Source organism: Aspergillus luchuensis, chromosome 5 (assembly GCF_016861625.1).
Source record: "Aspergillus luchuensis IFO 4308 DNA, chromosome 5, nearly complete sequence".
In the NCBI taxonomy this organism is placed as follows: domain Eukaryota; kingdom Fungi; phylum Ascomycota; class Eurotiomycetes; order Eurotiales; family Aspergillaceae; genus Aspergillus; species Aspergillus luchuensis.
In genome coordinates this window covers 1,945,417-1,968,640 of record NC_054853.1, presented here as the reverse complement: position 1 = coordinate 1,968,640, position 23,224 = coordinate 1,945,417, and the positions used below count along the sequence as shown (strand labels likewise).

At 50.3% G+C, this 23,224-nt stretch overlaps 12 protein-coding genes across 12 annotated transcripts; 7 read left to right on the top strand and 5 right to left on the bottom strand.

Moving 5' to 3' along the window:
- Positions 1 to 398: 398 nt before the first annotated feature.
- AKAW2_50645A (uncharacterized protein) lies at positions 399 to 2,113 on the top strand (the record flags this gene model as incomplete). Its single annotated transcript, XM_041690486.1, has 5 exons — positions 399 to 583; positions 635 to 656; positions 705 to 778; positions 831 to 1,160; positions 1,210 to 2,113. The coding sequence occupies 5 exons, from the start codon at positions 399 to 401 to the stop codon at positions 2,111 to 2,113; spliced, it is 1,515 nt and encodes a 504-aa protein (XP_041544066.1).
- A 1,020-nt stretch (positions 2,114 to 3,133) lies between these two features.
- AKAW2_50644S (amino acid permease) lies at positions 3,134 to 4,897 on the bottom strand (the record flags this gene model as incomplete). Its single annotated transcript, XM_041690485.1, has 2 exons — positions 3,134 to 4,608; positions 4,675 to 4,897. 2 exons carry the CDS (start codon positions 4,895 to 4,897, stop codon positions 3,134 to 3,136), a joined length of 1,698 nt encoding a protein of 565 aa, XP_041544065.1.
- A 767-nt stretch (positions 4,898 to 5,664) lies between these two features.
- On the bottom strand, positions 5,665 to 7,139 carry AKAW2_50643S (uncharacterized protein; the record flags this gene model as incomplete). The annotated part of the gene is made up of 8 exons (XM_041690484.1): positions 5,665 to 5,982; positions 6,032 to 6,161; positions 6,214 to 6,279; positions 6,341 to 6,380; positions 6,444 to 6,580; positions 6,636 to 6,807; positions 6,864 to 6,891; positions 6,951 to 7,139. The coding sequence occupies 8 exons, from the start codon at positions 7,137 to 7,139 to the stop codon at positions 5,665 to 5,667; spliced, it is 1,080 nt and encodes a 359-aa protein (XP_041544064.1).
- A 1,063-nt stretch (positions 7,140 to 8,202) lies between these two features.
- On the top strand, positions 8,203 to 8,950 carry AKAW2_50642A (uncharacterized protein; the record flags this gene model as incomplete). The annotated part of the gene is made up of 3 exons (XM_041690483.1): positions 8,203 to 8,437; positions 8,508 to 8,558; positions 8,625 to 8,950. The coding sequence occupies 3 exons, from the start codon at positions 8,203 to 8,205 to the stop codon at positions 8,948 to 8,950; spliced, it is 612 nt and encodes a 203-aa protein (XP_041544063.1).
- A 94-nt stretch (positions 8,951 to 9,044) lies between these two features.
- On the bottom strand, positions 9,045 to 10,669 carry AKAW2_50641S (putative MFS transporter; the record flags this gene model as incomplete). Its single annotated transcript, XM_041690482.1, has 2 exons — positions 9,045 to 9,996; positions 10,047 to 10,669. The coding sequence occupies 2 exons, from the start codon at positions 10,667 to 10,669 to the stop codon at positions 9,045 to 9,047; spliced, it is 1,575 nt and encodes a 524-aa protein (XP_041544062.1).
- A 568-nt stretch (positions 10,670 to 11,237) lies between these two features.
- Positions 11,238 to 12,805, bottom strand: AKAW2_50640S (Zn(II)2Cys6 transcription factor; the record flags this gene model as incomplete). The annotated part of the gene is made up of 2 exons (XM_041690481.1): positions 11,238 to 12,705; positions 12,750 to 12,805. 2 exons carry the CDS (start codon positions 12,803 to 12,805, stop codon positions 11,238 to 11,240), a joined length of 1,524 nt encoding a protein of 507 aa, XP_041544061.1.
- A 403-nt stretch (positions 12,806 to 13,208) lies between these two features.
- AKAW2_50639A (uncharacterized protein) lies at positions 13,209 to 14,176 on the top strand (the record flags this gene model as incomplete). Its single annotated transcript, XM_041690480.1, has 4 exons — positions 13,209 to 13,350; positions 13,409 to 13,631; positions 13,683 to 13,800; positions 13,853 to 14,176. The coding sequence occupies 4 exons, from the start codon at positions 13,209 to 13,211 to the stop codon at positions 14,174 to 14,176; spliced, it is 807 nt and encodes a 268-aa protein (XP_041544060.1).
- A 498-nt stretch (positions 14,177 to 14,674) lies between these two features.
- AKAW2_50638A (glycoside hydrolase family 13 protein) lies at positions 14,675 to 16,620 on the top strand (the record flags this gene model as incomplete). Its single annotated transcript, XM_041690478.1, has 3 exons — positions 14,675 to 14,873; positions 14,942 to 15,357; positions 15,421 to 16,620. The coding sequence occupies 3 exons, from the start codon at positions 14,675 to 14,677 to the stop codon at positions 16,618 to 16,620; spliced, it is 1,815 nt and encodes a 604-aa protein (XP_041544059.1).
- Positions 16,621 to 17,229: 609 nt separating this feature from the next.
- AKAW2_50637A (sugar O-acetyltransferase) lies at positions 17,230 to 17,988 on the top strand (the record flags this gene model as incomplete). The annotated part of the gene is made up of 3 exons (XM_041690477.1): positions 17,230 to 17,333; positions 17,394 to 17,630; positions 17,679 to 17,988. 3 exons carry the CDS (start codon positions 17,230 to 17,232, stop codon positions 17,986 to 17,988), a joined length of 651 nt encoding a protein of 216 aa, XP_041544058.1.
- Positions 17,989 to 18,391: 403 nt separating this feature from the next.
- Positions 18,392 to 19,981, bottom strand: AKAW2_50636S (carboxylesterase/lipase family protein; the record flags this gene model as incomplete). Its single annotated transcript, XM_041690476.1, has 1 exon — positions 18,392 to 19,981. One exon carries the CDS (start codon positions 19,979 to 19,981, stop codon positions 18,392 to 18,394), a length of 1,590 nt encoding a protein of 529 aa, XP_041544057.1.
- Positions 19,982 to 21,125: 1,144 nt separating this feature from the next.
- On the top strand, positions 21,126 to 21,515 carry AKAW2_50635A (uncharacterized protein; the record flags this gene model as incomplete). The annotated part of the gene is made up of 1 exon (XM_041690475.1): positions 21,126 to 21,515. One exon carries the CDS (start codon positions 21,126 to 21,128, stop codon positions 21,513 to 21,515), a length of 390 nt encoding a protein of 129 aa, XP_041544056.1.
- A 215-nt stretch (positions 21,516 to 21,730) lies between these two features.
- On the top strand, positions 21,731 to 22,462 carry AKAW2_50634A (uncharacterized protein; the record flags this gene model as incomplete). Its single annotated transcript, XM_041690474.1, has 1 exon — positions 21,731 to 22,462. One exon carries the CDS (start codon positions 21,731 to 21,733, stop codon positions 22,460 to 22,462), a length of 732 nt encoding a protein of 243 aa, XP_041544055.1.
- Between the last annotated feature and the right edge of the window lie 762 nt (positions 22,463 to 23,224).

Genomic DNA, 23,224 nt, shown 5'->3' with positions numbered 1-23,224 from the left:
CGGCCAGTAGATGATAAGCCTGTGGATGATCCGTGTCCATTCTGTGATAAAGATGCTCCGTGACATGTCACGCAAAGATACTCCCGCAGCATACAACCCCAGTGTGTACTACGTGCTCGGGTCATTTCCTGGCTCTTAACAACGGCTAGGCACATTAGCAGGCACGCCCCGTTGCTTGGTCATGGTTGAGTATCCTTTCCCATCCATCGCACTGACCCGTACCAGGTTTTTTAGTCCAAATAAGGGGCAAACGAGTGGGGAGGTGATCCGCGTATCCTACTGATCATCTCCACAACCACAACTCGAGGTATGCATCCCTTGATTGATCCACAACCACCTGGTCTTTAAAACCAACCGATGGACTGAGACATCCATCGTGAACGGTTGATATTCTCACAATGGGCGAATTCGGCATTGAAGAGCTTTCTGATCTCAACGTCCTCGCTGCCGAGCATGGACTAGAACTGACCCCAGACGGGTGTCACTTGCGCTGGGCTCGAACAAATCCCAAACATCCGCGGAACTGGCACCCAGTGCGCAAATCCTACGATATTGTGGTGATCTCGCTTTTGGAATTCTTCACGTGAGGTTATCTTGGGACTTCTGTGATATGTTGCTGACATCAACTGTCCAGGACATGTCTCAGTACCTCAGGAGTGAGTAGTGCTTTTCCGCACATATGCACAATGTCTCACATTTGACAGGCCACAACAGCCACGGCCGCACAGGCCGAGTTCGGGACGTCAAAGACATTGACATTGTTTCTATACGTTTCAACGTGCGCTACCAACACTTTCCTATCACCGGGCAATAGACACTGATTGTTATAGTTATCTTCTAGGACAAGGTCTGGGGGGAATTGTATTTCCCCCTTACTCGGAATCCTTCGGTCGAAAGAAGCTCTATATTTTTAGCGCATCTTTATACAGCGTATTCTGCCTCGTCATCGCGGCGGTCCCGTCAATTCCCTCCCTGGTCGTCGGCCGTTTCATTACCGGCTTCCTGTCGGCCATCCCTACCGTTGTGATTACCGGAAGTATCGAAGACATGTTCAACACGCATGATAGGATCTTTGTCATGCTAGTCTACGTCTCGATGGCATGTATGGGAGTCAGCGCCGGGCCTATTATAAGCTCGTATATTTCTGTTCGCTTTGGATGGTGGGAGACTTCTAAGCCTTTTGCCTTGCGATTGCTAATACTGGTGCAGGAGATGGGTGTTTTACGTTGGCGCTATTGTTTCCGCCTTCCTCGCCGCACTTCTTTTATGTATCAAAGAATCTCGACCATCCCTCATTCTTATGCGGGAAGTCCAAACTCTGCGTAAACTGACCGGGAACGATACGTTCAAGGCGCAGAACCCGGATTACATGCCGGACCTGCGCACCTTCCTCCATCTCGGCCTGCTGCGGCCTCTCCGTCTCTTCCTAACCGAGCCTATCGTCTTTATCGTGACAATGATATTCGGAGTCTGCGTGGCCTTGGTCTACCTCTTCACGGAAGCCCTACCCCCGGTCTACGAGCAATTTGGGTTTAGCACGGAACAAGCATCCCTCCCGTTCCTCGCCCTCGGACTCGGTGTCATCCCGAACGCCTTGACCCGCATCGTGGACTATCACATAATCCGAAGACGCCAGAAGAAGTGCGGAGTCCTCAAGCCAGAACACAAGCTGACGGGCATCTACATCGGAGCACCTGTCCTCGCGATCGCGCTCTGGTGGTTCGCCTGGACGATCCCTCCCCAAGTGACCAATGTCAACTGGTTTGTTTCCGTGGTGGCGCTCTTCTTCATCGGATACGCACTTAATGAGCTGGAGATTGTGGTGACGGCATATATGGCAGACAGCTACCTGAGCTATGCTGCTAGCGGCTTCGCTGCTCTCTCTATCATTCGGTCCTTGCTCTCGGCTGCGTTCCCACTGTTTGGGAGTAAGATGTTCGACGCACTGGGTGCTAACGTGGCCGTGTCGATCCTAGCCGTGCTAGCAACAATATTCTGTATCGTGCCTCCACTACTCAGTCGCTACGGAGAGCAGATGCGGATGCGGAGTGCATTTGCCAAGTACAGTCTGCAAGTGTATGCGGAGAACGGGGTGGATCAGGACTTTCAGTAGTTCTGTGCGTGCAGAGGCATGACACTCAATGCGAGTGTCTAGTTGGATTCTGCATGCTGATTACTACAATTAGTGCCAGGTGGCACTGAGAAAGGAGACTGGGATATATATCCAAGTACTATTAATTGACACGGAAAGACTAAGACTCATGATTACGACCATTTATGGGGATACTATGCTTTTGGGAGGCTGGGACACGCACAGTTAAGAGTATATTTGTATCATGAAGGTGCTTTTAATCAAATAACTTGTTAATTATGATGATTTTTGTAGTCTTGTCTTTTGTATAGTGTAGGTAGGTAGCAGTAGTGGTACTGGTTACTATTGGTACTAGTGGTAGAAGCGGTAAGTACCACCACAACCACCGAATATGTCCCGCAACGCGAAGAGACTTCAATAGTAACTTGCACTTGATTTGGCTAATCAACCTAATTGCTAGTATCAGTTAGTACGAGTAAATAGTCTGGTACATCCCAAACAGGAATCAGGAGCCATCACATCTAATGGGGTGATCCCAACCAGCAAATCTATGTAAGTATATGTGTTATATATATCTATAAATCAGCTAGTAACATACTCCCCAGTAACTGCATATTCAAACTTACCCTTGCCAAAGCTTAGTTGGTATTAGTTCAAGGTGTGCGTAATTTCTTTCATTCATGCTAAGGTCTGAGCCTATCTTCACTGCTCAGTGTTGTCTCTGACTTTTTGCAGATGGTGTCCTGGGGAGTGGCGGGTAGTGAGGTTGGGATCAGGGTTTCTTCTATCTTATAAGTAATAGTATAAATAAGAATTACCATTGCATTGATGAAAAGGTTGGTATTCTCTGTGAAGAGAGTTGCATGATTACTAATTACACTGAACGTAAATTGCATCTAAATATTTTGGTAACCGTCTATCAGCTACCGGATAACTATATAACTATAAATATGTTACACGAATGCACGCCAAACTCCGCTATATGCGACAAAACCACTCTCCAATTCTTCTAATATATATCCATCGTCACTATATCCACATCTATCCCATGATGCTGTCCCAGATCCTCCGTGCCCATCCGTCCTTGGGGTTGCTCGATTCCCAAGTGGTGTAGGGCGGACGTCCGGTGTCCAGATCCGCCTCGATGGGCCGCACAAACTTGGTGCGGTACCACGCCTTGTGGCCAATGTACAGAACAACAAACAGAACGGGGCAGATGTAGGCTACCCAAAAGTCCGACACATTGAAGGTCGGGATCCAAGCGGTGAAACCCTGAGTGAAGATGATCAGGATGTTGAAAAACAGTCCGTACCAGGCCAACCAGGGCTGCCAGATGGCCTTGTAGGGAAGGGTGTCGCGGGACAGACCGCGCGCCTTCATTGCCTTCATGAAAGCAATGTGACTGGCGTTGATGGACGTCCAACAGATGAATCCGGCCACACTGGAGATGTTGACCAGCCAGTTGAAGACGGTCGTACCCGATTCCGAGACGTTCATGAAGCCCAGGAGTCCGAAGAGAGCGGTGAAAGCCACACTGACGTAGGGGACACCACGGCGAGTAACCCATCCGAAGATTGAGGGCGCGAAACCCTCCTGAGCCAGACCAAGCAGGACACGACTGCCACTGTAGACATTGGAGTTGGCGGCGGACAAGACGACAGTGAGAAGAACAGCGTTGATCAAGCTGGGAAGGACCTTGACACCGGCCAAGTTGGCGGCAATGACCATGGGAGAGGCGGAGGCGTTTTCAGCTCCGCTGGCCAGGTCGGGGTTGGTGTAGGGCACGAGCAAGCCGATGAAGAAGATGGTCAGGACAAAGAAGACCAGGATACGGATGAAAGTCTTGCGGATGGCCGAGGGGACAGTCTTCTGGGGGTTCTCGGTCTCACCAGCGGCGACACCGACAAGCTCGGTGCCCTGGTAAGAGAAACCAGCTTGGATGAGCACAGCCCAGAAGCCGACAAACTTGCCAACGGACTCATTGGAGGTGATCAGGTAGGGAGCGAAAGCACCGGGGTCGTGCCAGTACTTGAATCCAATGTAGCCCTGCTTGCCGACACCAGCATCAATGCAGATGGCGAAGATCATGAAGCCCAGAACGGTCAAGACCTTAGTGATAGAGAACCAGAACTCCAGCTCGCCGTAGAAGCCGACGGGGAGGAAGTTGACGGCGGAGATGACGACCCAGAAGACACCGATGAAGATAGCGATGGACAGCTGATCGTTCCAGTACTGAATGATCATACCGGACGCAGTCAATTCGACGGCGTAGGTGGAGGCCCAGTTGAACCAGTAGATCCAGCCCATGGCGAAACCCAAGCTGGGATCGACGAGGCGCGCGGCGTAGGAGGTGAAGGCACCGGGAATGGGAATATAGGTAGCCATCTCTCCCAACGAACACATGACCGAGTAGACGATAGAACCGACAAAGGCGTAGGCGATGAGGGAACCTGCCGGGCCAGCTTCCGCAAGGGCCGTTCCACTGCTGATGAAGAGACCTGTACCAATAGTACCACCTTCGAAGGGTTAGTGACGAGTTCACGGCAATGTCAATTGTCGGATCCAAGTGTTGTTCCACTCACCAATGGCGATCATCTGCAGGTGACGGTTCTTCAGGTTGCGCTTCAGCTTGGTTTCTTCCTCCTCATTGTCGCTTTCGACATCCTTAGTGAGGCCATTGCGCCGGCGCTCGCGCAAGCCAGAGGGGGTGAGGGAGCGATCGGAAGGGGATTGGGAGCCATTCTCCTCGGTGATGGCACTGTCGATGGGCAGCTTCCCTTGGGAAGCGACCTTATTGTCCTCCATGACCGAGAGGTGTTCAGGTGAGGTGGGGAAAGGTGTGAGAGGAGATCAGGAAGGCAGGAAGAGAGCGCGAGGCAGCGGAGATGACAGCCTCAGCGCACGACAGCTGGGGGGGAGTCGATGTGTCAGTCAACGTCAATGATGACCGGATTGAGTTTTGGGGAAGAGGAAAAACAGAAACAGAGACAGACATGACAAACCTTTTTCCATGTGGCCATCTTGGGGGGGCGGCAAGATTTTCTCGTCTGGTTGTCTGGACCGAGTTTTTCCCAGATCGGGGGAGTTCGTTCCATAACGTCAGTCGCCGCGGACGAAAACTCTCCACTGTTTTGCCATGGCGTTACCTAATCACGGGCCAATCACGGGGGTGTCACGGGTTGCAAGCGGCCAGTGAGTGGATTCTAGCGGCCTTCTAGCCGGCGGGGTTACACTGGAGTGGATTCAGCCCGGTTAGCGACGGACAGGTACAATGTAGTACACTTTGATGGAATATTTATCATTAGACATTAGCATACCACATAGTACAATAAACACATTCTACTTCCTGGAGAATACCCGGACAGTAGCAGTTTGAGTACTCAAGGAAGGAAAGAAGATGAGAGGCAAAAATGAAGGCGGAAAAAGAAAGCGGAGAAACTGAAGAGAAAAATTCAACTTCCCGGCACTAGACTGTTTCGGGTACGGCAACCGCCTTCCCGTCTGGGACGAGCATCACGTGTCCAGTGATAACTGACTCAAGTACGGAGAGTACTAGTTATTCAGTTCTCCCTTCATCCTTGATCCTTGGCTCCATACTGATCATGTTTCACCTCATACACAGTCGTCACTTGAATCCCATCGATGCCTCGCCCGACCTCCTCTCCCACTCGGTCCGACCCCCCCCGAACATCACTGACAAACTGAGATTGGCTATCTTCCAAGATAGACTCGGGTCCGGCTGGTCTCCGGTTCGCTGTTCCCGTCCCCGCTAACGGTCCCAACTTGTACCGTCCGGTTCCACTGGCCCCAGTCGATACATCTCGCGACGAGGATGACCTCCGAAGCAGCGGCCAGATGCATGGAATGTTGACCGTGATGATGGCAATAACCTATACGGTGGTCAGATCAATAGTGGGAGAAACTGGGGAGGGAACATACGCTCTCGCGTGTTGCCCAAAGGTTGCTGGTATTAACGGATTCAATGTGCCATAGCGAAAGGACGCAGCGGAACAGCGCGGCAATCATCACAAACACGCCCCCAAAAAGCAGCAACCCGATCACCAGTTTCCTAGTAATGTGAGTGACTTGGGCTCTCACAACTGTGTCTGAGGTGGACATACCGGCGCCAAGGGAGTTGCACTTGGATCAGTAACGGCAGCGGGATCGAGAGCAGCACGACGTCCGTCCTAGATGACGACACCATCTTTCGTTAGCAGCGGTTGAGTTGCACCCTGCATTGCGACTCACATGATGTTAGTTACCAGAACGGCAATGTAGTTCGCCGAGCCTTGCGTACACGCCTCTCAAGACCCGTTAGCCGACCTCAAGACCTTTCGCGCTATTAACTTACTGCCAGGATTTGGGTAAATCTGCCACAGCTTGCTGGCGGGGTTACAGTGTAGGTGGATAGTCAGCGTGGCGGCGACATAGGTGCGCAAACACAAGCCTGCCGCGACCTTGACGAACCTTTGCTGAACAAGGCCAATCCTACCCAGATTCAGTGCGATGCAATAACTTGATGTATATGAACGGGTTAACGTACGTCAGACGCTTATAGAAAAACAGCATGCAAGCCTTTAGCACCCAAATAAGGGTGACGTAGGCAAACCAGCTGACGAGAAGGCATTTTGATCCAAACTGTCGCTCATGTATCTCCCACTCCTCCATGGATGCTCTCTGCTCGTCGCTGAGTCCGGCATTGGCGCCGAAGCGGACTATAGAGCAAGAACCTGTCAGTTGGCGGTGAATCTTTGGGGAGAGACGAGCTTACACACGAATTTGAACATGAAGACCTCGGTCTAGAACATGGTATGTCAACCTTTACACCCTCGTCCTCACTAGCGAATTGTATACTTACTGCCCAAAGAACGAGAGCCACGACGCTAAGGTAATCATCCCCTTGCCATTTTCTGAAACCTACTGCTCTGGTTCGAGCGTAGAGTCGGAGCAGGATGACAAACATGCCAATGGCCATCTCTACCCATTCTTCGATTTCGAAGGGGAGTCTGCTCTCCTTGGTGGAGGAGCCATTTTCGATGTAGATCATGGCGTTAGAGAAATGACACTGCTTCTGTATAGAACAGAAAATAACCTGGCATACACGAGGTGTCAGGATCGCTTCGATGACAGTATCAGGAGTCATGTTGTGGTGATACTGCTCCTGCTAGAGGCTCGGGTTGCTTCACATGATGGGCACCAAGTGAAGTCTCACGGCATTCCAAATCGTGGTAATGCCCAGCTTCACTATACAATACGGAAGTTGACGACGACTCATTTGAGTCCTGAAATACATTCACTTTTCACATAGGATCACTTCAGAGCACTGTGATGCGGTGCAATCCCGTAGATACTTTACCTAACCAACCGGTCTACAAGAGACCTACAATGTGTTTGCGACTCAATTACCATGCATATTCTGGTACGTTCTTTCCAAGCAAGATGCCTGGAACAGCCCACCAGTGTAAATGGCTGTAGCTTATCCAATCTTGAATGGCCAATCCGCTATCTATTAAAGAACGCAGTGGTAAGTCAACAAGAAAAAGAACTTGATTGTGAATCTTGATTCAAGGCATTGAATACCACATTCCATCATCATGCAACTCAAAGTTCTAAATCAAGCAAGGCTGGATTGTGTAGCAGCACCCTTGCGCCATTGGCTGCTGGCTGGTGAGACATGCATCGGAACTAAAGTTTGGTTCCCCGCAAGATCCAGTTCGCTTAGGACTAGATGTTGGCTTTGTTTGCTACCCGGCCAACCCGATCAGCCGGACCAGGGATCGATTGTTCCCAAGATTGAGTCTATCAATAATCTTTCTGAACTATGCTGTTGCCCTACTGTTGTACTACTATGTAATCTAAAATATACCTCCCTGTCTCTGCAAAGCCAATAATTATTCAGTAACTGGATACAGCCATTTCCATTACTTATTACTCTCACTACACATACATTGCAATCAATTCAAATCATCTGCAACTGAATCAATGCAGTCCCTCCTGCATCCACTACATCCATCCATACATCCCTGAACAGGAACCAACGACAATCAGATCAACTCGCCACTGATGATCAGCGGGGCCCCAAATGATCTTAAAATAGCTCTCCCCTCTATATGCACCTGCACATAAATACCTTGCTCCCTCCCTTCCCCTCAATACTGATACTATTCCTACTTAACCAACATTTCTACCCATTATCTTACACACCCACTCCCAATAAACCCACCAAAATGAAACTCTTCTCCCTCGCCACCACTCTCACCTCCCTCATCGCAACCGTCTCCGCCTCCTTACCATCTACATACACCCTCGTCGCAGACGGAGGCTGGACAGTCGTTACTGATGGAAGTATGCATCCCACCAGCACAATCACCCTACACCCTAAACCCTACAAACTGTATACTAAATCAATGAACAGCACACTTATACATCGGAACCGGCGACATAAAACACTACCCCATTCTCATCCGTGCGCCTCCCTTTCCCCTTCCCCAAACCCACCCCCAAACTAACACAAACCCTATCTATAATACAGTAAAAGGCGGCTCCAACGACACCATGATCACTGGCCACAAGCAATATGACACTACCACAGGCACACAACACCTCTACGTCAAAAAGGGCGAAACAGCACCAATTGCCCTGACGGAACCGAATGGCGCTGCTCCCGCCGGGGCAAGCGTGACTGGGTTCGATGTGGACGAGGGGGATTATCTGCTTCTTGATGGGGTGGAAGCGTGGGGTGTGGAGCCGAATGAGGGGCAGATAAGGAGGATTTATTGGCTTGGTGAGGAGGAGGATAATGTTGGTGATGAGTATAAGGGGATTGGGTTGTGGGTTAAGGAGTGTAGGGGGTGTTAAAGATTATTGATCTGGTGTGGGATGGATGGTAATGTATGTATGTTTGTAATTTAGACTTTAAATGGAATAAATGGTTATGATTCGTGAACATCGTTTAGTAAACGTAAACAAAATCCTCGTTCTTCCCATCCGTCAAGTCCAATAGTCCATTTGCCCCTACATGCGCCTGTCCCTCCTCGCCGTTTGCTTCCAGCGTCTGCTCGATCGCCATCATTCGATCGCTCTGCATCGACACATCCACTACCTTGGCTGGCTTGCCGTTCCGTACGCGCCGCTTCTCTTGCATCTTGTTCAGTACCCATAGATCGACCCACTGGAGAAGGAATACTGCGATCAGGGCGACGAAAATTCCCACGCATGCCCGTAACCCGGGCTTGTATGCGGGCGCGTCTTTCTCATTGAATAGCAGAGGACCGATGATGTTCCCTGCCGACACCGCAGCGTTGTATAATGACATGTTGGCGGATTTCTTCGTCGTGCCGGCCGTGTTTGCGACGATCCAGCTGACGATTAGCGGGTTCCCGCCGAATAAGAAGGCAATGAGGTAGTATCCTGCCATGAGAGCACCGTTGGTGGAGCTGTTCCGCGGCACGGCATATAGGATGGCTAGGCCCGCGACGACGGGGAGCATTAGCGCAGCCAGGATGATGCCCTTCAGACGCGCCTTTTGGGCGAGGTAGCTGGCCACTAGGATGACGATGACTTGCACGGCGCCGAAGGGCATGTTCAGCAGGGTAGTGGTGTATGTGTCGTAGCCGAGACCTTGGAGGATTAACGGCCCGAAGACGTTCGACACGGAGGCACCGATGTTCAGGAGGAGGGCCATGCTGATCCAGAGGTAGGTTTTGGGCTCGAGGACAGCTTCGTAGACGTGGCCGAGCTTGAATTCGCGTGATCCCGCGCCCGTCTGGTTTGCTCGCAGACGTTCCATCGCTTGGAGCTTCTCTTCTTCGGTGAGGAAGCGCGCCGACGGTATGTCGTTGTCGAGGCGCCAGTAGACGAATGGGCTGGAGATGACGGTGATGAGACCGACGACGAGGAAGATGCTAGTGAGGTTAGTTTGCGGATAGTTATCGGGTGGGTGGAAGGGGCTTACATTTGCCACTCTTTCAATACTCCCGACTTGATGTGGCCGAGACCGAATGATAGCACCGCTGCGATGATGGTCGCCACGCCGTTTGTTCCATACCAGGCGGCTACTCGGAGTGGTTGCTCGGCACGACGATACCACTGGCTGGTGAGGAGACTAAATAGTGGGAGGCAGCCGGCTTCAAACAGGCCGAGGAAGAAGCGGGTGGCCATTAGCCCGCCAAAGTTGCTGCATGCTGCCATGCAGGTCTGCGCGATGCCCCAACCAAGCACTAATGTAGGCATCAGGATGCGAGGCGGAACCGTCACGATCAGCCAGGAGGAGAAGGGCTGCCATGCGAGCTGCGCGATCGGGGCGATTGAACCGACCAGCGAATACTGGTTCCCGGTGAGGTTGGTGTCTTCTTCCAGGCCATATGTTGCGCCAAAGCCCAACACTGTCTTGTCCAGGATCTGCAGGAAGTACACCCAGATCAATATCACTAGGATCGTTCGATCTGTTTTGCGAGCGATCCGCTTGCTATCCTCCTCTGTCACCAGGACTGGAGTATGCGGAAGCCCATCAATAGTAGTTGGTTTGGCCACGTCCACACCTTCATCGTGGATCACGGCTGGCTTGTCAGGCTCCATTTCAGGAAGATGTTTGATTGTTGGCTAGAAAGTGTTCAAAGCAGGTTGAGCAAGGCAGCCCTTCGATATTATAACCCGTTGTCAACCAACACCCCCACGCTTTCCGCTCGGCCAACCCGCATGTGTTTTAAGCTTCAAGCTCGAGACTAACGGGGTGACACTAAAACACGGGGTAGCGGCCATCCCCCGCAATTGATCCCCGCAAAGTGACCCCCACGTTTGATGGGGATGGCACATGCCGAGGACTGCATTCAAAATCCTGGGCCGTAGAGGACAACATGCCATCACCGCAAAGCCGTGCCGGTCTAGGTTTAGAGGTTAGCCATGACTGGCGGTCATCTGTCCATGGCGTAACTCAAAAGTGAGGCGACGCACCGGCTGCGACTGTAACTGGCCAGTCAATACCCGATCCCTGCACGCAAATTAGCCGGATTGCCTTGATGTGTTGACATCATCCCGCTATCGTGCCGTGGAAGTCGTCTATCGGATACGAATCGGGTTGAACCGCTCCCAGAAGCTGAGGAGCCAAGCGCGGCCAGATCAGCTTTGCCTACAGCTCTCGTGGGGGTTAGATAAGACCAGATACTAAGCTAGGAGAGTCGCCACACATGATATACTGCTCATGACGTCGCAGCATTTCCCGTATCTCATACAAGCCCCCTTCTCCAACTGCGTTGATAAGGTCCTCATTGGCATACTCTAGTCGATAGTCTGTAGCTTCCTGTCCGCCAATTCGCCATTCAGGCAGCTTGCTGGAACGTCGGATGCCATGCACCACCGCTTCCACCGTCCGTGCGTCCCAGACCCCATCGCGGTGTGGCAGCCTCTTGTGTCGCAGTAGTGAGAGTGCCATGTCTACTATACTGGGATGATTGCTTTTCATACAGATATAGTAAAGCGCTGCGACAAGCTGGGTACTCAATGTGAATGATCTCTGGGCAGGGGTGCCCTGTGTGGAGGAATAACCCAACATACTTTCCAAAACGGCCGATATATCTTGTAAGCATTTCCGCAGTGAGTCACTGTCTGTAAACTGCAGGGACGGAACATCCTCGGCCACGATAGTGCGGAACATCCGAGCTTGCAGTCGAAGGAGCAGGCAATTTGCCGTGCTCGGGCCAGAAAGGTGGGTCGAATACGCGCTCACAGTCTTTATATATCTCGTCAATTGGTCATATAAGTGATGTCGCTCTAGAAGAATGTCTGATGGTAGAAGCTGCAGGCCTTTCTTCTTATATGGGTAGGAAGACGCAAGATGGTGCAACATCCAATTTTGCAACTTGGTGAGTGCCATTTGTGCATCCGCCAGGGTGGAACTGGAACTGTCTAGTATGAGCGGGACAAGCCTAGACTGTTCTAATGGCGAGATCAGAGACAATATGGGCCGCCGATTTGGATTGTATGTGCTTGCCTGAATGTCCAGGCTGGCGAACAAGACTGTTAAACGTGGAAGAATGGCATCTGTGGCATTCTGCACGGGCGCGGTAGCCTGACTCCGTTTCAGCAGAATTAGCCCTTGATCGAGGTGTCGAATCGCCTGTACCGCATTGCCTAGAAGAGCCTCAAAGGTGTAAAACACCACGCTGCAGATCAAAGCAACTTCAATTGATGCGTCCGGCGAGCAGAGATGTATCCTTAGCTGTTTGTGGGATCTGGCGATTAGTTGCAGATGCTGCAGCGCTGGACGGTCGGACTCTGGCCTGGCATCATCTTTGAACTTATAGTCCCGGTATATAGCACTCAGTGTGACAAGTGCGTTGCGAATCACAGGTTGATGGTGACATCTTTGCAACACGAGTCGACTCCAGAAGTCCGCGTCGGAGAAGCTCGAAAGACTCAAAGCGGCCTCGACGCAGTAAAAATGGAGGAGCTGGCGATCCAATCTGCTGCCTGGAACTTTGAACGGAATATTGTACGCCTTAATTGTATCAACAACATTGGTGGATTCAAGCGATGTGTATCCCCCACATGTGCGATTTGATCGCATGCACCGTATGCAATGAGGTTTGGTTTCGTCGCATTTGACGCGACGGGACCTGATGGATTAGACACATGTCTGATGCAGATTCTATCTACTTACTTGCAGGTAATACATCCCGTGCGGGACTTTGGGGTGCTTTTCCTGGTCACTTTCATGGTGGTCGAGGATTCGTGTTCTGTTCAGCCTCGATGGAGTGCGAGATGGCATCCCGATCGGAGTCAGCACTAACCAGACTGGGAAGGTGAAATCGCTGCCTGCAGGCATCATATCATTCACAGCTAGCCTCTTCACTGGTTTTCATATACTATAATATTGATTTGATATTCACATCCTTCATTTCGTCCGGAATTTCTGTAGCGTACAAGTTATTCACCATCCCCAAATATGGCAATACATCATATAACAATACCCTATTCCCTTTGCACCTTCCATTGTAGCAAACTGACCGATCCTCCCCGTCGAGAAAGAATTGTTCCAAAATCACGTCAAAAAACAGTTCGTTCACAACCCAGTATCGATTGATTCATTCTTCCTCGTACTTACGGCACGACTGTCAACATGCCTCCTTCCCCATTATTATTCCATTCTCCTAACGATTGGACATCGAACCAACTTGAGGATTTGAGACTAGTGCGGCATTTTAACGCCTCTCTTGACGAAATTCTTGGAGACGATTATCTTCCCAAGGATGGAGATGAAGGTTGGGCTTGTACACTTTCGTTCATAGTTGTCTTGGAGTTGCTCACATGGTATGGCAGAATTCGAATCGCTCGCCATGGAATTTGCCGAACCGACAGAAAACGAGTTAAAGAATCTCTGGCGAACAGCAACACGTGCCCGATACAGGCGCAACATTTTCCTGCCGGTTTTTCGACCTCTATGCGAGATGCTCAATTCCGATGTCTTCTTCGACGCGTCCAATCAAGCTGTATTAAGCTTCATGGATATCATCTTGCGCCGCGTGCACCTGGGCAAACCTCTGTAAGTAACTGGTTACCCTCGTCTCCACCTGGTGAAACTAAGATGATCAAGGCAATCTTCACGTATCCATACCTTGAACTTTGAAGTCACAGGCATCCGAGGTGAAGTCGAGTGTGAAGGTGTGCTACTCGATTGTTCTATGCCACATTCTCCATTGGTAGTATTTTCGGTCAGTCTCGCTCCGTCCTAAGCGTGCGACATGCACTGACACGTCTTGACAGGTTGCCAAAGATGGTGACTACAATTTCAAAGGCCAAGTAGCACAGTTGTTACTGCAAAAGACGGTGGCATACCAAAGGAACCTGTCTCGTAGAGCCTTTGTTATCTTTATGGATAGCACAAATCTTCAGCTTACTATGGCAGACCCACCCCGCGAATACTTAGACGCTCTCCTGCATGGAGAGCGCCCAGACAACCGCCTCCATCTATATCACTCGGAGTTTTACAATCTTTGCAATCGCCGTCGACGGAAGGAGGCATTGAGGGTTATGCTCGGTCTTGTCAGGCTACTTGATGCGGATGGACTGACAAGAAGGTTGCCTTGAGGTTTTCCTTCCTTAGTCTCGATGCTGAAGGTAATGATTGTTATTCTAGTCTGAATTAGTGTGTTTAGGAATCCACCTCTTGCTTGATCATATAATCCGCGCGTTCTGGCGTATTTCCTTGACAGGAGACTAACCCGACCGCTATCAGCTACCTATGCCCACCCAGTGGCGGAAATCCAAGTAGTTTTGAGGGGAATATTTTGTGGAGAAGTGCAAAGTACACATGCATTCAATTCTCTTTGGTATGCGGTAAAGTCGGCAATGATTGTCCAGGCATCATGCGCCAACTTTGCCCGATGGCGCTAAGCCCTGTCATCGACAGCACTCTGACTCGTATGGTAAGGTCCTTCTGATGTGACATAATATGGCCGACGGACTAGATAAATACGTTTCCCTGACCCCGCATCCATGGCTTTCTTCCAAACTTTCTGGTCTCCTTCAGTCTTACCAAGCGTTCCCCTGAGCAAGATTCCCGATTTCTCTTTCAACCAAACTTTTATGTGTACCATGTGCCCCAAATCTCATTACTCAACCCCAAAATGGTGGAAAGAGGCGGTGGTGTATCAAGTGTATCCCGCAAGTTTCAATTGTAGTACACATACAAGCAAAACCAATGGATGGGGTGACGTGACTGGTATCATGGATAAAGTTCCTTATCTGAAAGGTTTGGGTGTCGATATTGTATGGCTTAGTCCTAGTGAGTCGAATCAATCCGGTCATGAGTGCCACAACATAAGAACAAATGCCTGACATATTTTCATCTAGTCTATACGTCCCCACAAATCGACATGGGCTACGATATCGCAGACTACAAATCCATCGATCCGCGGTATGGCAGCTTATCGGACGTTGACCTGTTGATAAGGACATTGAGGGATCATGACATGAAACTCATGATGGACCTCGTGGTCAACCATACGTCCGATCAGCACTCTTGGTTTGTCGAGTCTGCGAGATCCAAAGATTCCCCTAAACGTGACTGGTATATTTGGAGGCCGGCGAAGGGATTCGACGATGACGGGAACCCAGTCCCTCCGAACAACTGGGCGCAAATTCTAGGCGATGCACTCAGTGCTTGGACTTGGCATGAGGAAACTCAGGAGTTTTACCTGACTTTGCATACATCGGCGCAAGTCGAGCTCAATTGGGAGAATCCAGAAGTTATTGTAGCGGTGTATGATGTGAGTTGGAACCTCGGGCGCCTGAGTTGTCTGGATGGATGGTGTTGCTGATCGGTAGTACAGGTCATGAAGTTTTGGCTGCGTCGTGGGGTTTGCGGGTTCCGCATGGATGTCATCAATCTTATTTCCAAGGACCAGTCTTTCCCAGATGCCCCAATCATTGATCCTTCCTCCAAATACCAGCCTGGCGAGCAGTTCTACACAAACGGGCCACGCTTCCACGAATTTATGCATGGTATGTACGACAATGTATTATCCAAGTACGACACCATCACTGTGGGAGAAACGCCTTACGTCACCGACATCGAGGAAATCATCAAGACGGTTGGCTCCACAGCAAAAGAGCTTAATATGGCGTTCAACTTCGATCACATGGAAATTGAAGATATTAAAACCAAGGGTGATTCCAAGTGGAGCTTGCGTGACTGGAAGTTGACCGAGTTGAAAGGCATTTTGTCCGGATGGCAGAAAAGAATGAAACAGTGGGACGGCTGGAACGCCATCTTCCTGGAATGCCACGATCAGGCGCGGTCTGTGTCCCGCTACACCAATGATTCAGATGAGTTCAGAGAGCGTGGAGCCAAGCTCCTAGCGCTTCTGGAGACAACCCTAGGTGGTACCATGTTCCTTTATCAGGGCCAGGAAATTGGTATGCGCAATTTTCCCTTTGAGTGGGATCCAGACACCGAGTACAAGGATGTTGAGTCGGTCAACTTTTGGAACAAATCCAAAGAGCTCCACCCTGTTGGGACCGAAGGCCTGGCTAAGGCTAGGACGCTCTTGCAGAAAAAGGCGAGAGACCACGCCCGCACCCCGATGCAATGGAGTGCTGCCCCGCATGCAGGCTTCACAGTCCCTGATGCAACACCTTGGATGAGAGTAAATGATGATTATAAGACTGTTAATGTGGAGACACAGATGTGTTTTCCCTGGCAGAGCAAAGGTGAACTATCCGTTTGGCAGTACTGGCAGCAGGCGATACAGCATCGAAAGCTATACAAGGATGCGTTCGTTTACGGCGGCTTTGAAGATCTGGACTATCATAACGAAAAGATCTTCGCGTACTTGAGGACTAGTGCAGACGGAAAAGACAGCTGGCTTGTTGTCATGAACTGGACAACGTCTGCAGTCGAATGGACGGTTCCTTCCGACATCCACGTCACACGCTGGGTCTCATCAACGCTCCAGACTGCCCCGCCCGTGGCAATCAAGAGTTCCATCACGCTCCGGGCCTTTGAGGGAGTTCTTGGGTGTTGTAATTAGCATGTTGCATGGTATCACTGCTTAAGTGTTACGTTGTGTCGAGATCTCCTGTTGTGTTAATGGTCTATCCACTTTGGCAGGCCCACAAATTACATTTTCACGCTAGTCCTCTTTGGCAACTTAATAGCCGCGCTCCCAGTATAGGGCAAAGGATCAACGCCTGACGAGCAGATATTCTTATCTTGCTACAAGGCCGTCAGTGGGTACAATAACAATAATAGAAAAACTGTAATCATTGCCTGGAAGTCCAGCTTATGTACATGAATTGACTCAACGACGGTAACACCAAGCAATGCCATCCTTCTTGTCCGAACCAGGCAAATTGTTTATCCTCATTTATTTGAGGGCATATTCCTATAATCACCTGTTCAACTCTATACTTATCAGTAATATATCAAGCTCATTATCCCTCGGGTACATCAACATCTTGTCATACTGCATCAAACATATACAGCTGAGACAACACATCATATCAACGCCACAGCCCCTCATCGCCAGCCCTTTAAGTCACACAACGATCAGGCTTAGAGCCATTGACTAAATCCTGTCGATACGCACCATCAGAAGCAGTAATTCAACTGTTAATCTACAGATTAAGCTACCACTACGATGGAACCCTCCACAGAAAAGAACCCTGGTCTAATCGAAACAGCCAAGTCCCTAGCAAACACACCTTGGTGCGAGCAATACGAGCGTATGATATCAGGGATGCTGTAAGCCTCGAGCAACAATACCTGCAAACACAGTACCCAAAATCTGATATACATATTTAGATACGACCCCCTCGCTCCAGAACTCATGCAAAGCCGTTACCGAGCCCGCAAGCTAATGTCGAAATACAATGCACCCATTCCTGATGACATATCATTCGATGATCTCACACAACAGCGCGAGGATCTGCTTAAGCGACTACTGGGGCAAGTTGGCAAAGGCGCCTTTATTGAGCCACCGCTAATGGTTGATTACGGGTGCAATATCAAGATTGGTGATGGGTTTTATGCTAATTTCAAGTATGCTGTCTCGACCCCGTTACTCTCCTTATTTGCTGACCCTTGAAGCACCACAATCCTCGACTGCTCCCTAATCATCATCGGCGATCGTGTGGCCTTCGGACCTAATGTGAGAATTTTAGCTGCGACGCATGAGACCAGTGTTGAGTCCCGGAGGAATGGAGTTGAATTTGCGAAAGAGGTAGTTATCGGTGACGACTGCTGGATTGGGGCTGGTGTTTCGATCTTGGCGGGGGTTCATATCGGTAAAGGTAGTACGATTGGGGCTGGGGCTGTTGTCACGAAACATATTCCTCCTTTTAGTGTTGCTGTGGGATCCCCGGCTCGGGTTGTTAAGCAGGTGGAGCCTGTGGAATAAAAGGATGCAGGATTGGGTTTCTTGGTAGTATCTAGCCGGATTTGTGTAAGGATTATCTGAGTGATTGGCATATATTTGTTTCCACTCCCTTTTCGTTTCGGAAAGTTATCTTTCAGGGGGGTGTTACTGATGGTTATATTGAGCCTGGTGATCAACGAAGCACTTGTTCATTGGGGTGTATGGACTAGTAATGATTACAATAAAAGCGATGGCGAGAAGGAGAATCAGAAATAATATAATAAATGTCGCATACATCGACGAATTGAAAAGAAGAGATACAAAGCCGTAAAAACGGATTGGTAATTGATGAAGACTATCCCAAGGTCACATCGGCGCGAATGTATCAACTCTATGATCCCAGGTGATGACCTCCTAACACGCGCATTGACATTGTTCTCAAACCTTAGTATGCCACAAGGGTGGCAAACCAATCCTCAAAAAGCTTGACCTTCTTGCTCCAGGCAATTGGGATCTGACCCCATCCATCGCCGACATGCTGCACCAGCTTGGAGGTGTTCACTGCGGGCCACTCGGTAGCACCTTCGGCTTGAGTATTGGGGTTTCTGGTCTTGATAAAGCTGGCCCAGTAGTCGTTCATATTCTTGGCGATGGCATAATCCTCGGCAGTCCAGGGTTTGTCGGTGGCATAGAGATTGTTCAATACATAGTTGATTTCCGACTCGTGATAAGCGCCAGAGCTCTGGCCAGGGGGAGCGTGGTCCCAGAAGTAGTTCCAAACCGGGCTGCTCTTCTTGGTGTACCACATCTGGGTCCAGAGCCAGGTGCCCACCTTGGAGCGGTCGGTGAACATAGAGTTGTATGCGCCTGAAGCGGTCGTCGAGTCATTGGCCGGATAGAGATCAAAGAACCGCTCAACCCACTCCCCACTGTAGGTTTCGTTGAGGTCCTCAAGGTACTCCGCGAGTGAGATGTCGAGGCCGTAGGTAGCGCCATTCTCGTCCTTGTTGTTACCGGTGATGACGGGGACGTCGTGAGCAAGGCCCTTCTTCAAGATGTTGAGGTAGGTATCCGGCATGGCGTAATAATCAAGGACTGCCTCGAACATGAGGGTATCTTCGCGAGTGGACCCAGTCGCTCCGTCAATCAATGCCTCCATGCTGAGGTTACGGGCTTCAGCGATACTGGACACTCCTAGGTTCGAGAGGTAGGTATTGCCATCATCCAGCGCATCAGCCAGCGTGGTATAAGCTTCGGCAAGGCTGGTGCAAAGGGGGTCATGGGGGTCACGAACACCACTCTCAATGATGGCACCAACAATCAGCCCCTTGGTCAAGTTGCTGTAGAGCATATGCTGGGTAGCTGCAGAGCCTGCCGATTGACCTTGGATTGTAATCTGGTTCGGATCACCACCAAAGGCCTCAATATTGGCATGAATCCATTTCAAAGCAGCGAACTGATCTAGCATTCCCCAGTTACCTGAGCTGTTGGACCCAGTCACCTTCTCAAATTCTTCCGAGAGCTCAGAGTGGGCAAGCCATCCGAAAGGCCCAGTCCGGTAGTTGTAATTGACAAAGACGATCCCCTTGTCAGCCATACCACCGCCGTCGAAGAGAGGATCTGCCGCAGTTGACTCGGCGGGATAACTCCACATGACCACAGGCAGCTTGGCGTCGGTAGAGTTGGCCGGACTCCAAATGTTCAAATTGAGACAATCCTCGTTAATGGTGTAACTGTTGTCTCCGGTCGTAGCGGAAGGGCAGACAGGGCCCCAGTTGCGCGCGTCGAGCGTTCCGTTCCATGGACTTGCGGGCTGCGGTGCTTTCCAACGATTGGCACCTCCGGTAGTCGCAGCAAACGGAATGCCCTTCCACACAGTGATGTCTTTCCAGTGCGTCAGGTTACCGGTATTGCTGCTGTTGAAAGCCGGATAACCCTGGACCGAGCCATATTTGGTCTCAATCTTGGTTTCGTAAAGCGCAGCGGAAGAAACGGATGCCAGGCCCAAAAGCGTGGGGAGAGTATTGCGGAGCATTGTGTAGAGACCGCAATCAGGCGGTACTGACAAAGTGAATTGGAAGAAAGTTATGCTATCTTATCGAAGAATAAACCGGTCGCCACTTGGCTCTTATAGTCCTTTCGCCTGACCCTCGCGGTCGTCGGCTTGCTCTGAGTTCTGAGCCATTGAAGCCTTCTTCACGGAGCTATCTCCGTGCAGCTCGTGCTGGCGTATGCACTTTACCAGGGGAATAAGATTGGCCCGGACTGTCCGTATCCAAGGCTGAGGAGAATATTCAGACCTTGGGTGAGACGGACGATCCCGCCCCGCTGCCCCGTATCTGCTGCAGGAACGGAGATCGACCTTGGGCTAGGGCAAAGTACGGAGATGTATGAAAGGCGGGAGCTTACGCGGCGCTAGTTACTGTGAATAAATGCGTAAAAGGCGTTAGTGTTATCGGTGGGCCTCTGACCCTTCCAGCCCACTAGCATGGCAAGATATTCTATTTCTTTGCAGTTTCTCAATCACTGCAAGACATTACTTTGCAAGCAAGCGATGGTTCCTGCTATACATCACTGTAAACGACCAGTAGATGCCACTAATGATCGTTTCGCATCTGCTAAAACTATGTAATCTGCAGACTTCATTGGGTCATCCAGTCATGAGGTCTGCACACAGTTGTAATGATCGGTTATGAACTCAAACTGGCCCTCCGACCTCCGGGGAGTCGTCACTCAGTGGGTCTGTGGCTCGCGGCCCGGGAATCTTAATGGCAATAACGAAGTCCCTGGCAATTACAGTCCCGTGAAGCATACCATAGCGTGATTTTTCTTGGTGATGCGAGACGGCTCGACCGTTTAATCTGCGACTGCATGTGTCATCTCCTACGCGTTTGCAACCTACTTGTATTCATGCATACGCGTCCAATTTTTTCAAATTTTCCAAGGGTTTCTGAAATTCGCAGCTTAGAAGCGAAAGCCACCCGCTGTATCCGATGAGCCTGTCCAGAGCCACATTCATTCGAAATCTTTCCGCATTCATTCTATCCTTCTCAATATGAGAAATACTCTCCCTTTAGCTGCGCCAGTAGGGGCTGCTCATGCTGCGAGCCCCTCTGATATTTGTAACGATGCCTACATCAAGGCTGCGTGGCCTGCAGATGGCACTTTAGGGCATCTACATGGTTTCCAGCCCTGTCTCGACTACCATCCATTCGAACGTGTCCATCAGCAGCTCCAACTTTAATCCGGCTGCTACCATCAGCTACTGCGATGTCACCTTCAACTACACCCACACCGGTCGAAATGACCGAGTGGCCCTCACTTACTGGCTGCCCGCCCCGGCTGATTTCAAGAATCGGTTCCTTACCACCGGTGGCGAGGCATACGAGATTAACGAGGGTTCCAGTACCTCTGGATCCTTGCCCGGTGGTCTCATGTATGGAGCGGTTGCTAGCCTCACCGACGGTGGGTTCAATGGTCAATCCTTTGACGACGTCTTCCTTCTTGCCAATGGCACTGTCGACTGGAAAAGCACTTCATGTTCGGTTACCAAGGGATCCATGAGATGATGGAAATTGGCCGTCAACTCACCCGCAATGTGTATAACACCGGAAATGACAAGGTCTATACCTACTATCAGTCATGCTCTGAGGGTGGCCGTGAGGGCTGGTCTCAGGCCCAGCGGTATGGCTATGATTACGACGGAATTATTGTTGGTGCGCCGGCTTTCCGCTTCGCCCATCAGCAAATCAACCACCTGGTGCCCAACGTCGTTGAATAGACCATGGATTACTACCCGCCTCCGTGCGATTTGGAGCTGATTGTAAACGCCACCATCGCTGCTTGCGATCCGCTGGATGGCCGCGCAGACGGAGTTGTCGCCCGCTCCGACCTGTGCAAGCTGCATTTCAACTACAGCTCCTTGATCGGCGCTCCCTACTACTGCGCGGCCAGCTCCGGTGGCAGCAGTCTTGGTCCCGGGTTTATTAAACGGCAGTCCATGAGCTCGACCCCGGAGCAGAACGGTACCGTCACCAAAGAAGCAGTCCAATTGGTTCAGACACTGCTCGCCGGTTTGAAGGACACCCAGGGTCGTCAGGCCTACTTGTACTTCAAACCCGGTGCGGACTTTGACGATGCTGAAACCACCTACGACTCAGAAACCGGCACCTGGGGCCTCAGTATTGACGGTAACGGGGGCGAGTTTGTGGCGAAGTTTGTGAACCTGCAGGAAGCGGACACGCTATCTACTCTCGACAATGTTACTTATGACACCATCCGCGACTGGATGCAAATGGGATGGACAATGTACGAGGACACCCTGATGACTCACAACCCCGATCTCAGCGTTCTTCAGCAATCCTATGGTAGGATTCTGCACTTCCACGGTGAGCAGGACGCCAGTGTGCCCACTGCCTCGTCTGTCCACTACTACGAGGCTGTGCGCAAGATTATGTTCCCCAACGAGTCTCTCAACACAAGTGCTGCCGCAGTGTCACGCGTCGCAGAAGCCTAGTTAGTAGCAGTGTTTCACTCAACCTGACCAATCTGTCTTTGCAGCTCCAGTCTGACATTATTACACCACTTTCTGCAGCCGCTGCATGCGCATGCCTGTTACCACAGAGCACGTCAGGGTCCAGCACGGGCGGCAAAAGTAATTGCCGGGGTATACAGAGTTGTCCTGATATGGTTAGTTCAATTGCCAGCGCGGCTATTACAAGCCGGATCTGGTTAGGTTGAACTTTAATTTCCATGCAAAAACAAAACTCAATCATCAGATAACGGAGTTTCCGCCCGAGCCGCCCGCCATGTTAGAATCTAGAGAGAAAGAAGCTTTTCTCACATTGAAATATCTCCGTGATGGTCGCGGTAATCATCGCATAATCTACCTGGGATTTATACCAGATATTATAAGATTCATCATGACTCCCTAGATCTTCTTTCGTTATTATTGATACCTACACAATAGGCTGAACATGTATACTTTATCTAATTTTTGTTCAATGCAGACTAGAAATTTCCGAAAAATACCGATAATACAATTTATCTTCTATTTAATTTGTAGGCTCTATATAAGGCTGTGCCAGTCTCTGGTAGTCAAAATAATCTGAATAGAATATCTTCAAACTGATATTACATGGACGACCGACTCGGGTGGCGTTACCTGAAAGAGTAGAATAACGTTAAGGTCATGTGCCTGTTCGGCGAAGTCGTGAGCCAACCCCGCAGGTCAAAATTCCAAACTCTGGTGATGTTGAAGTGTATGATATGATGGCTC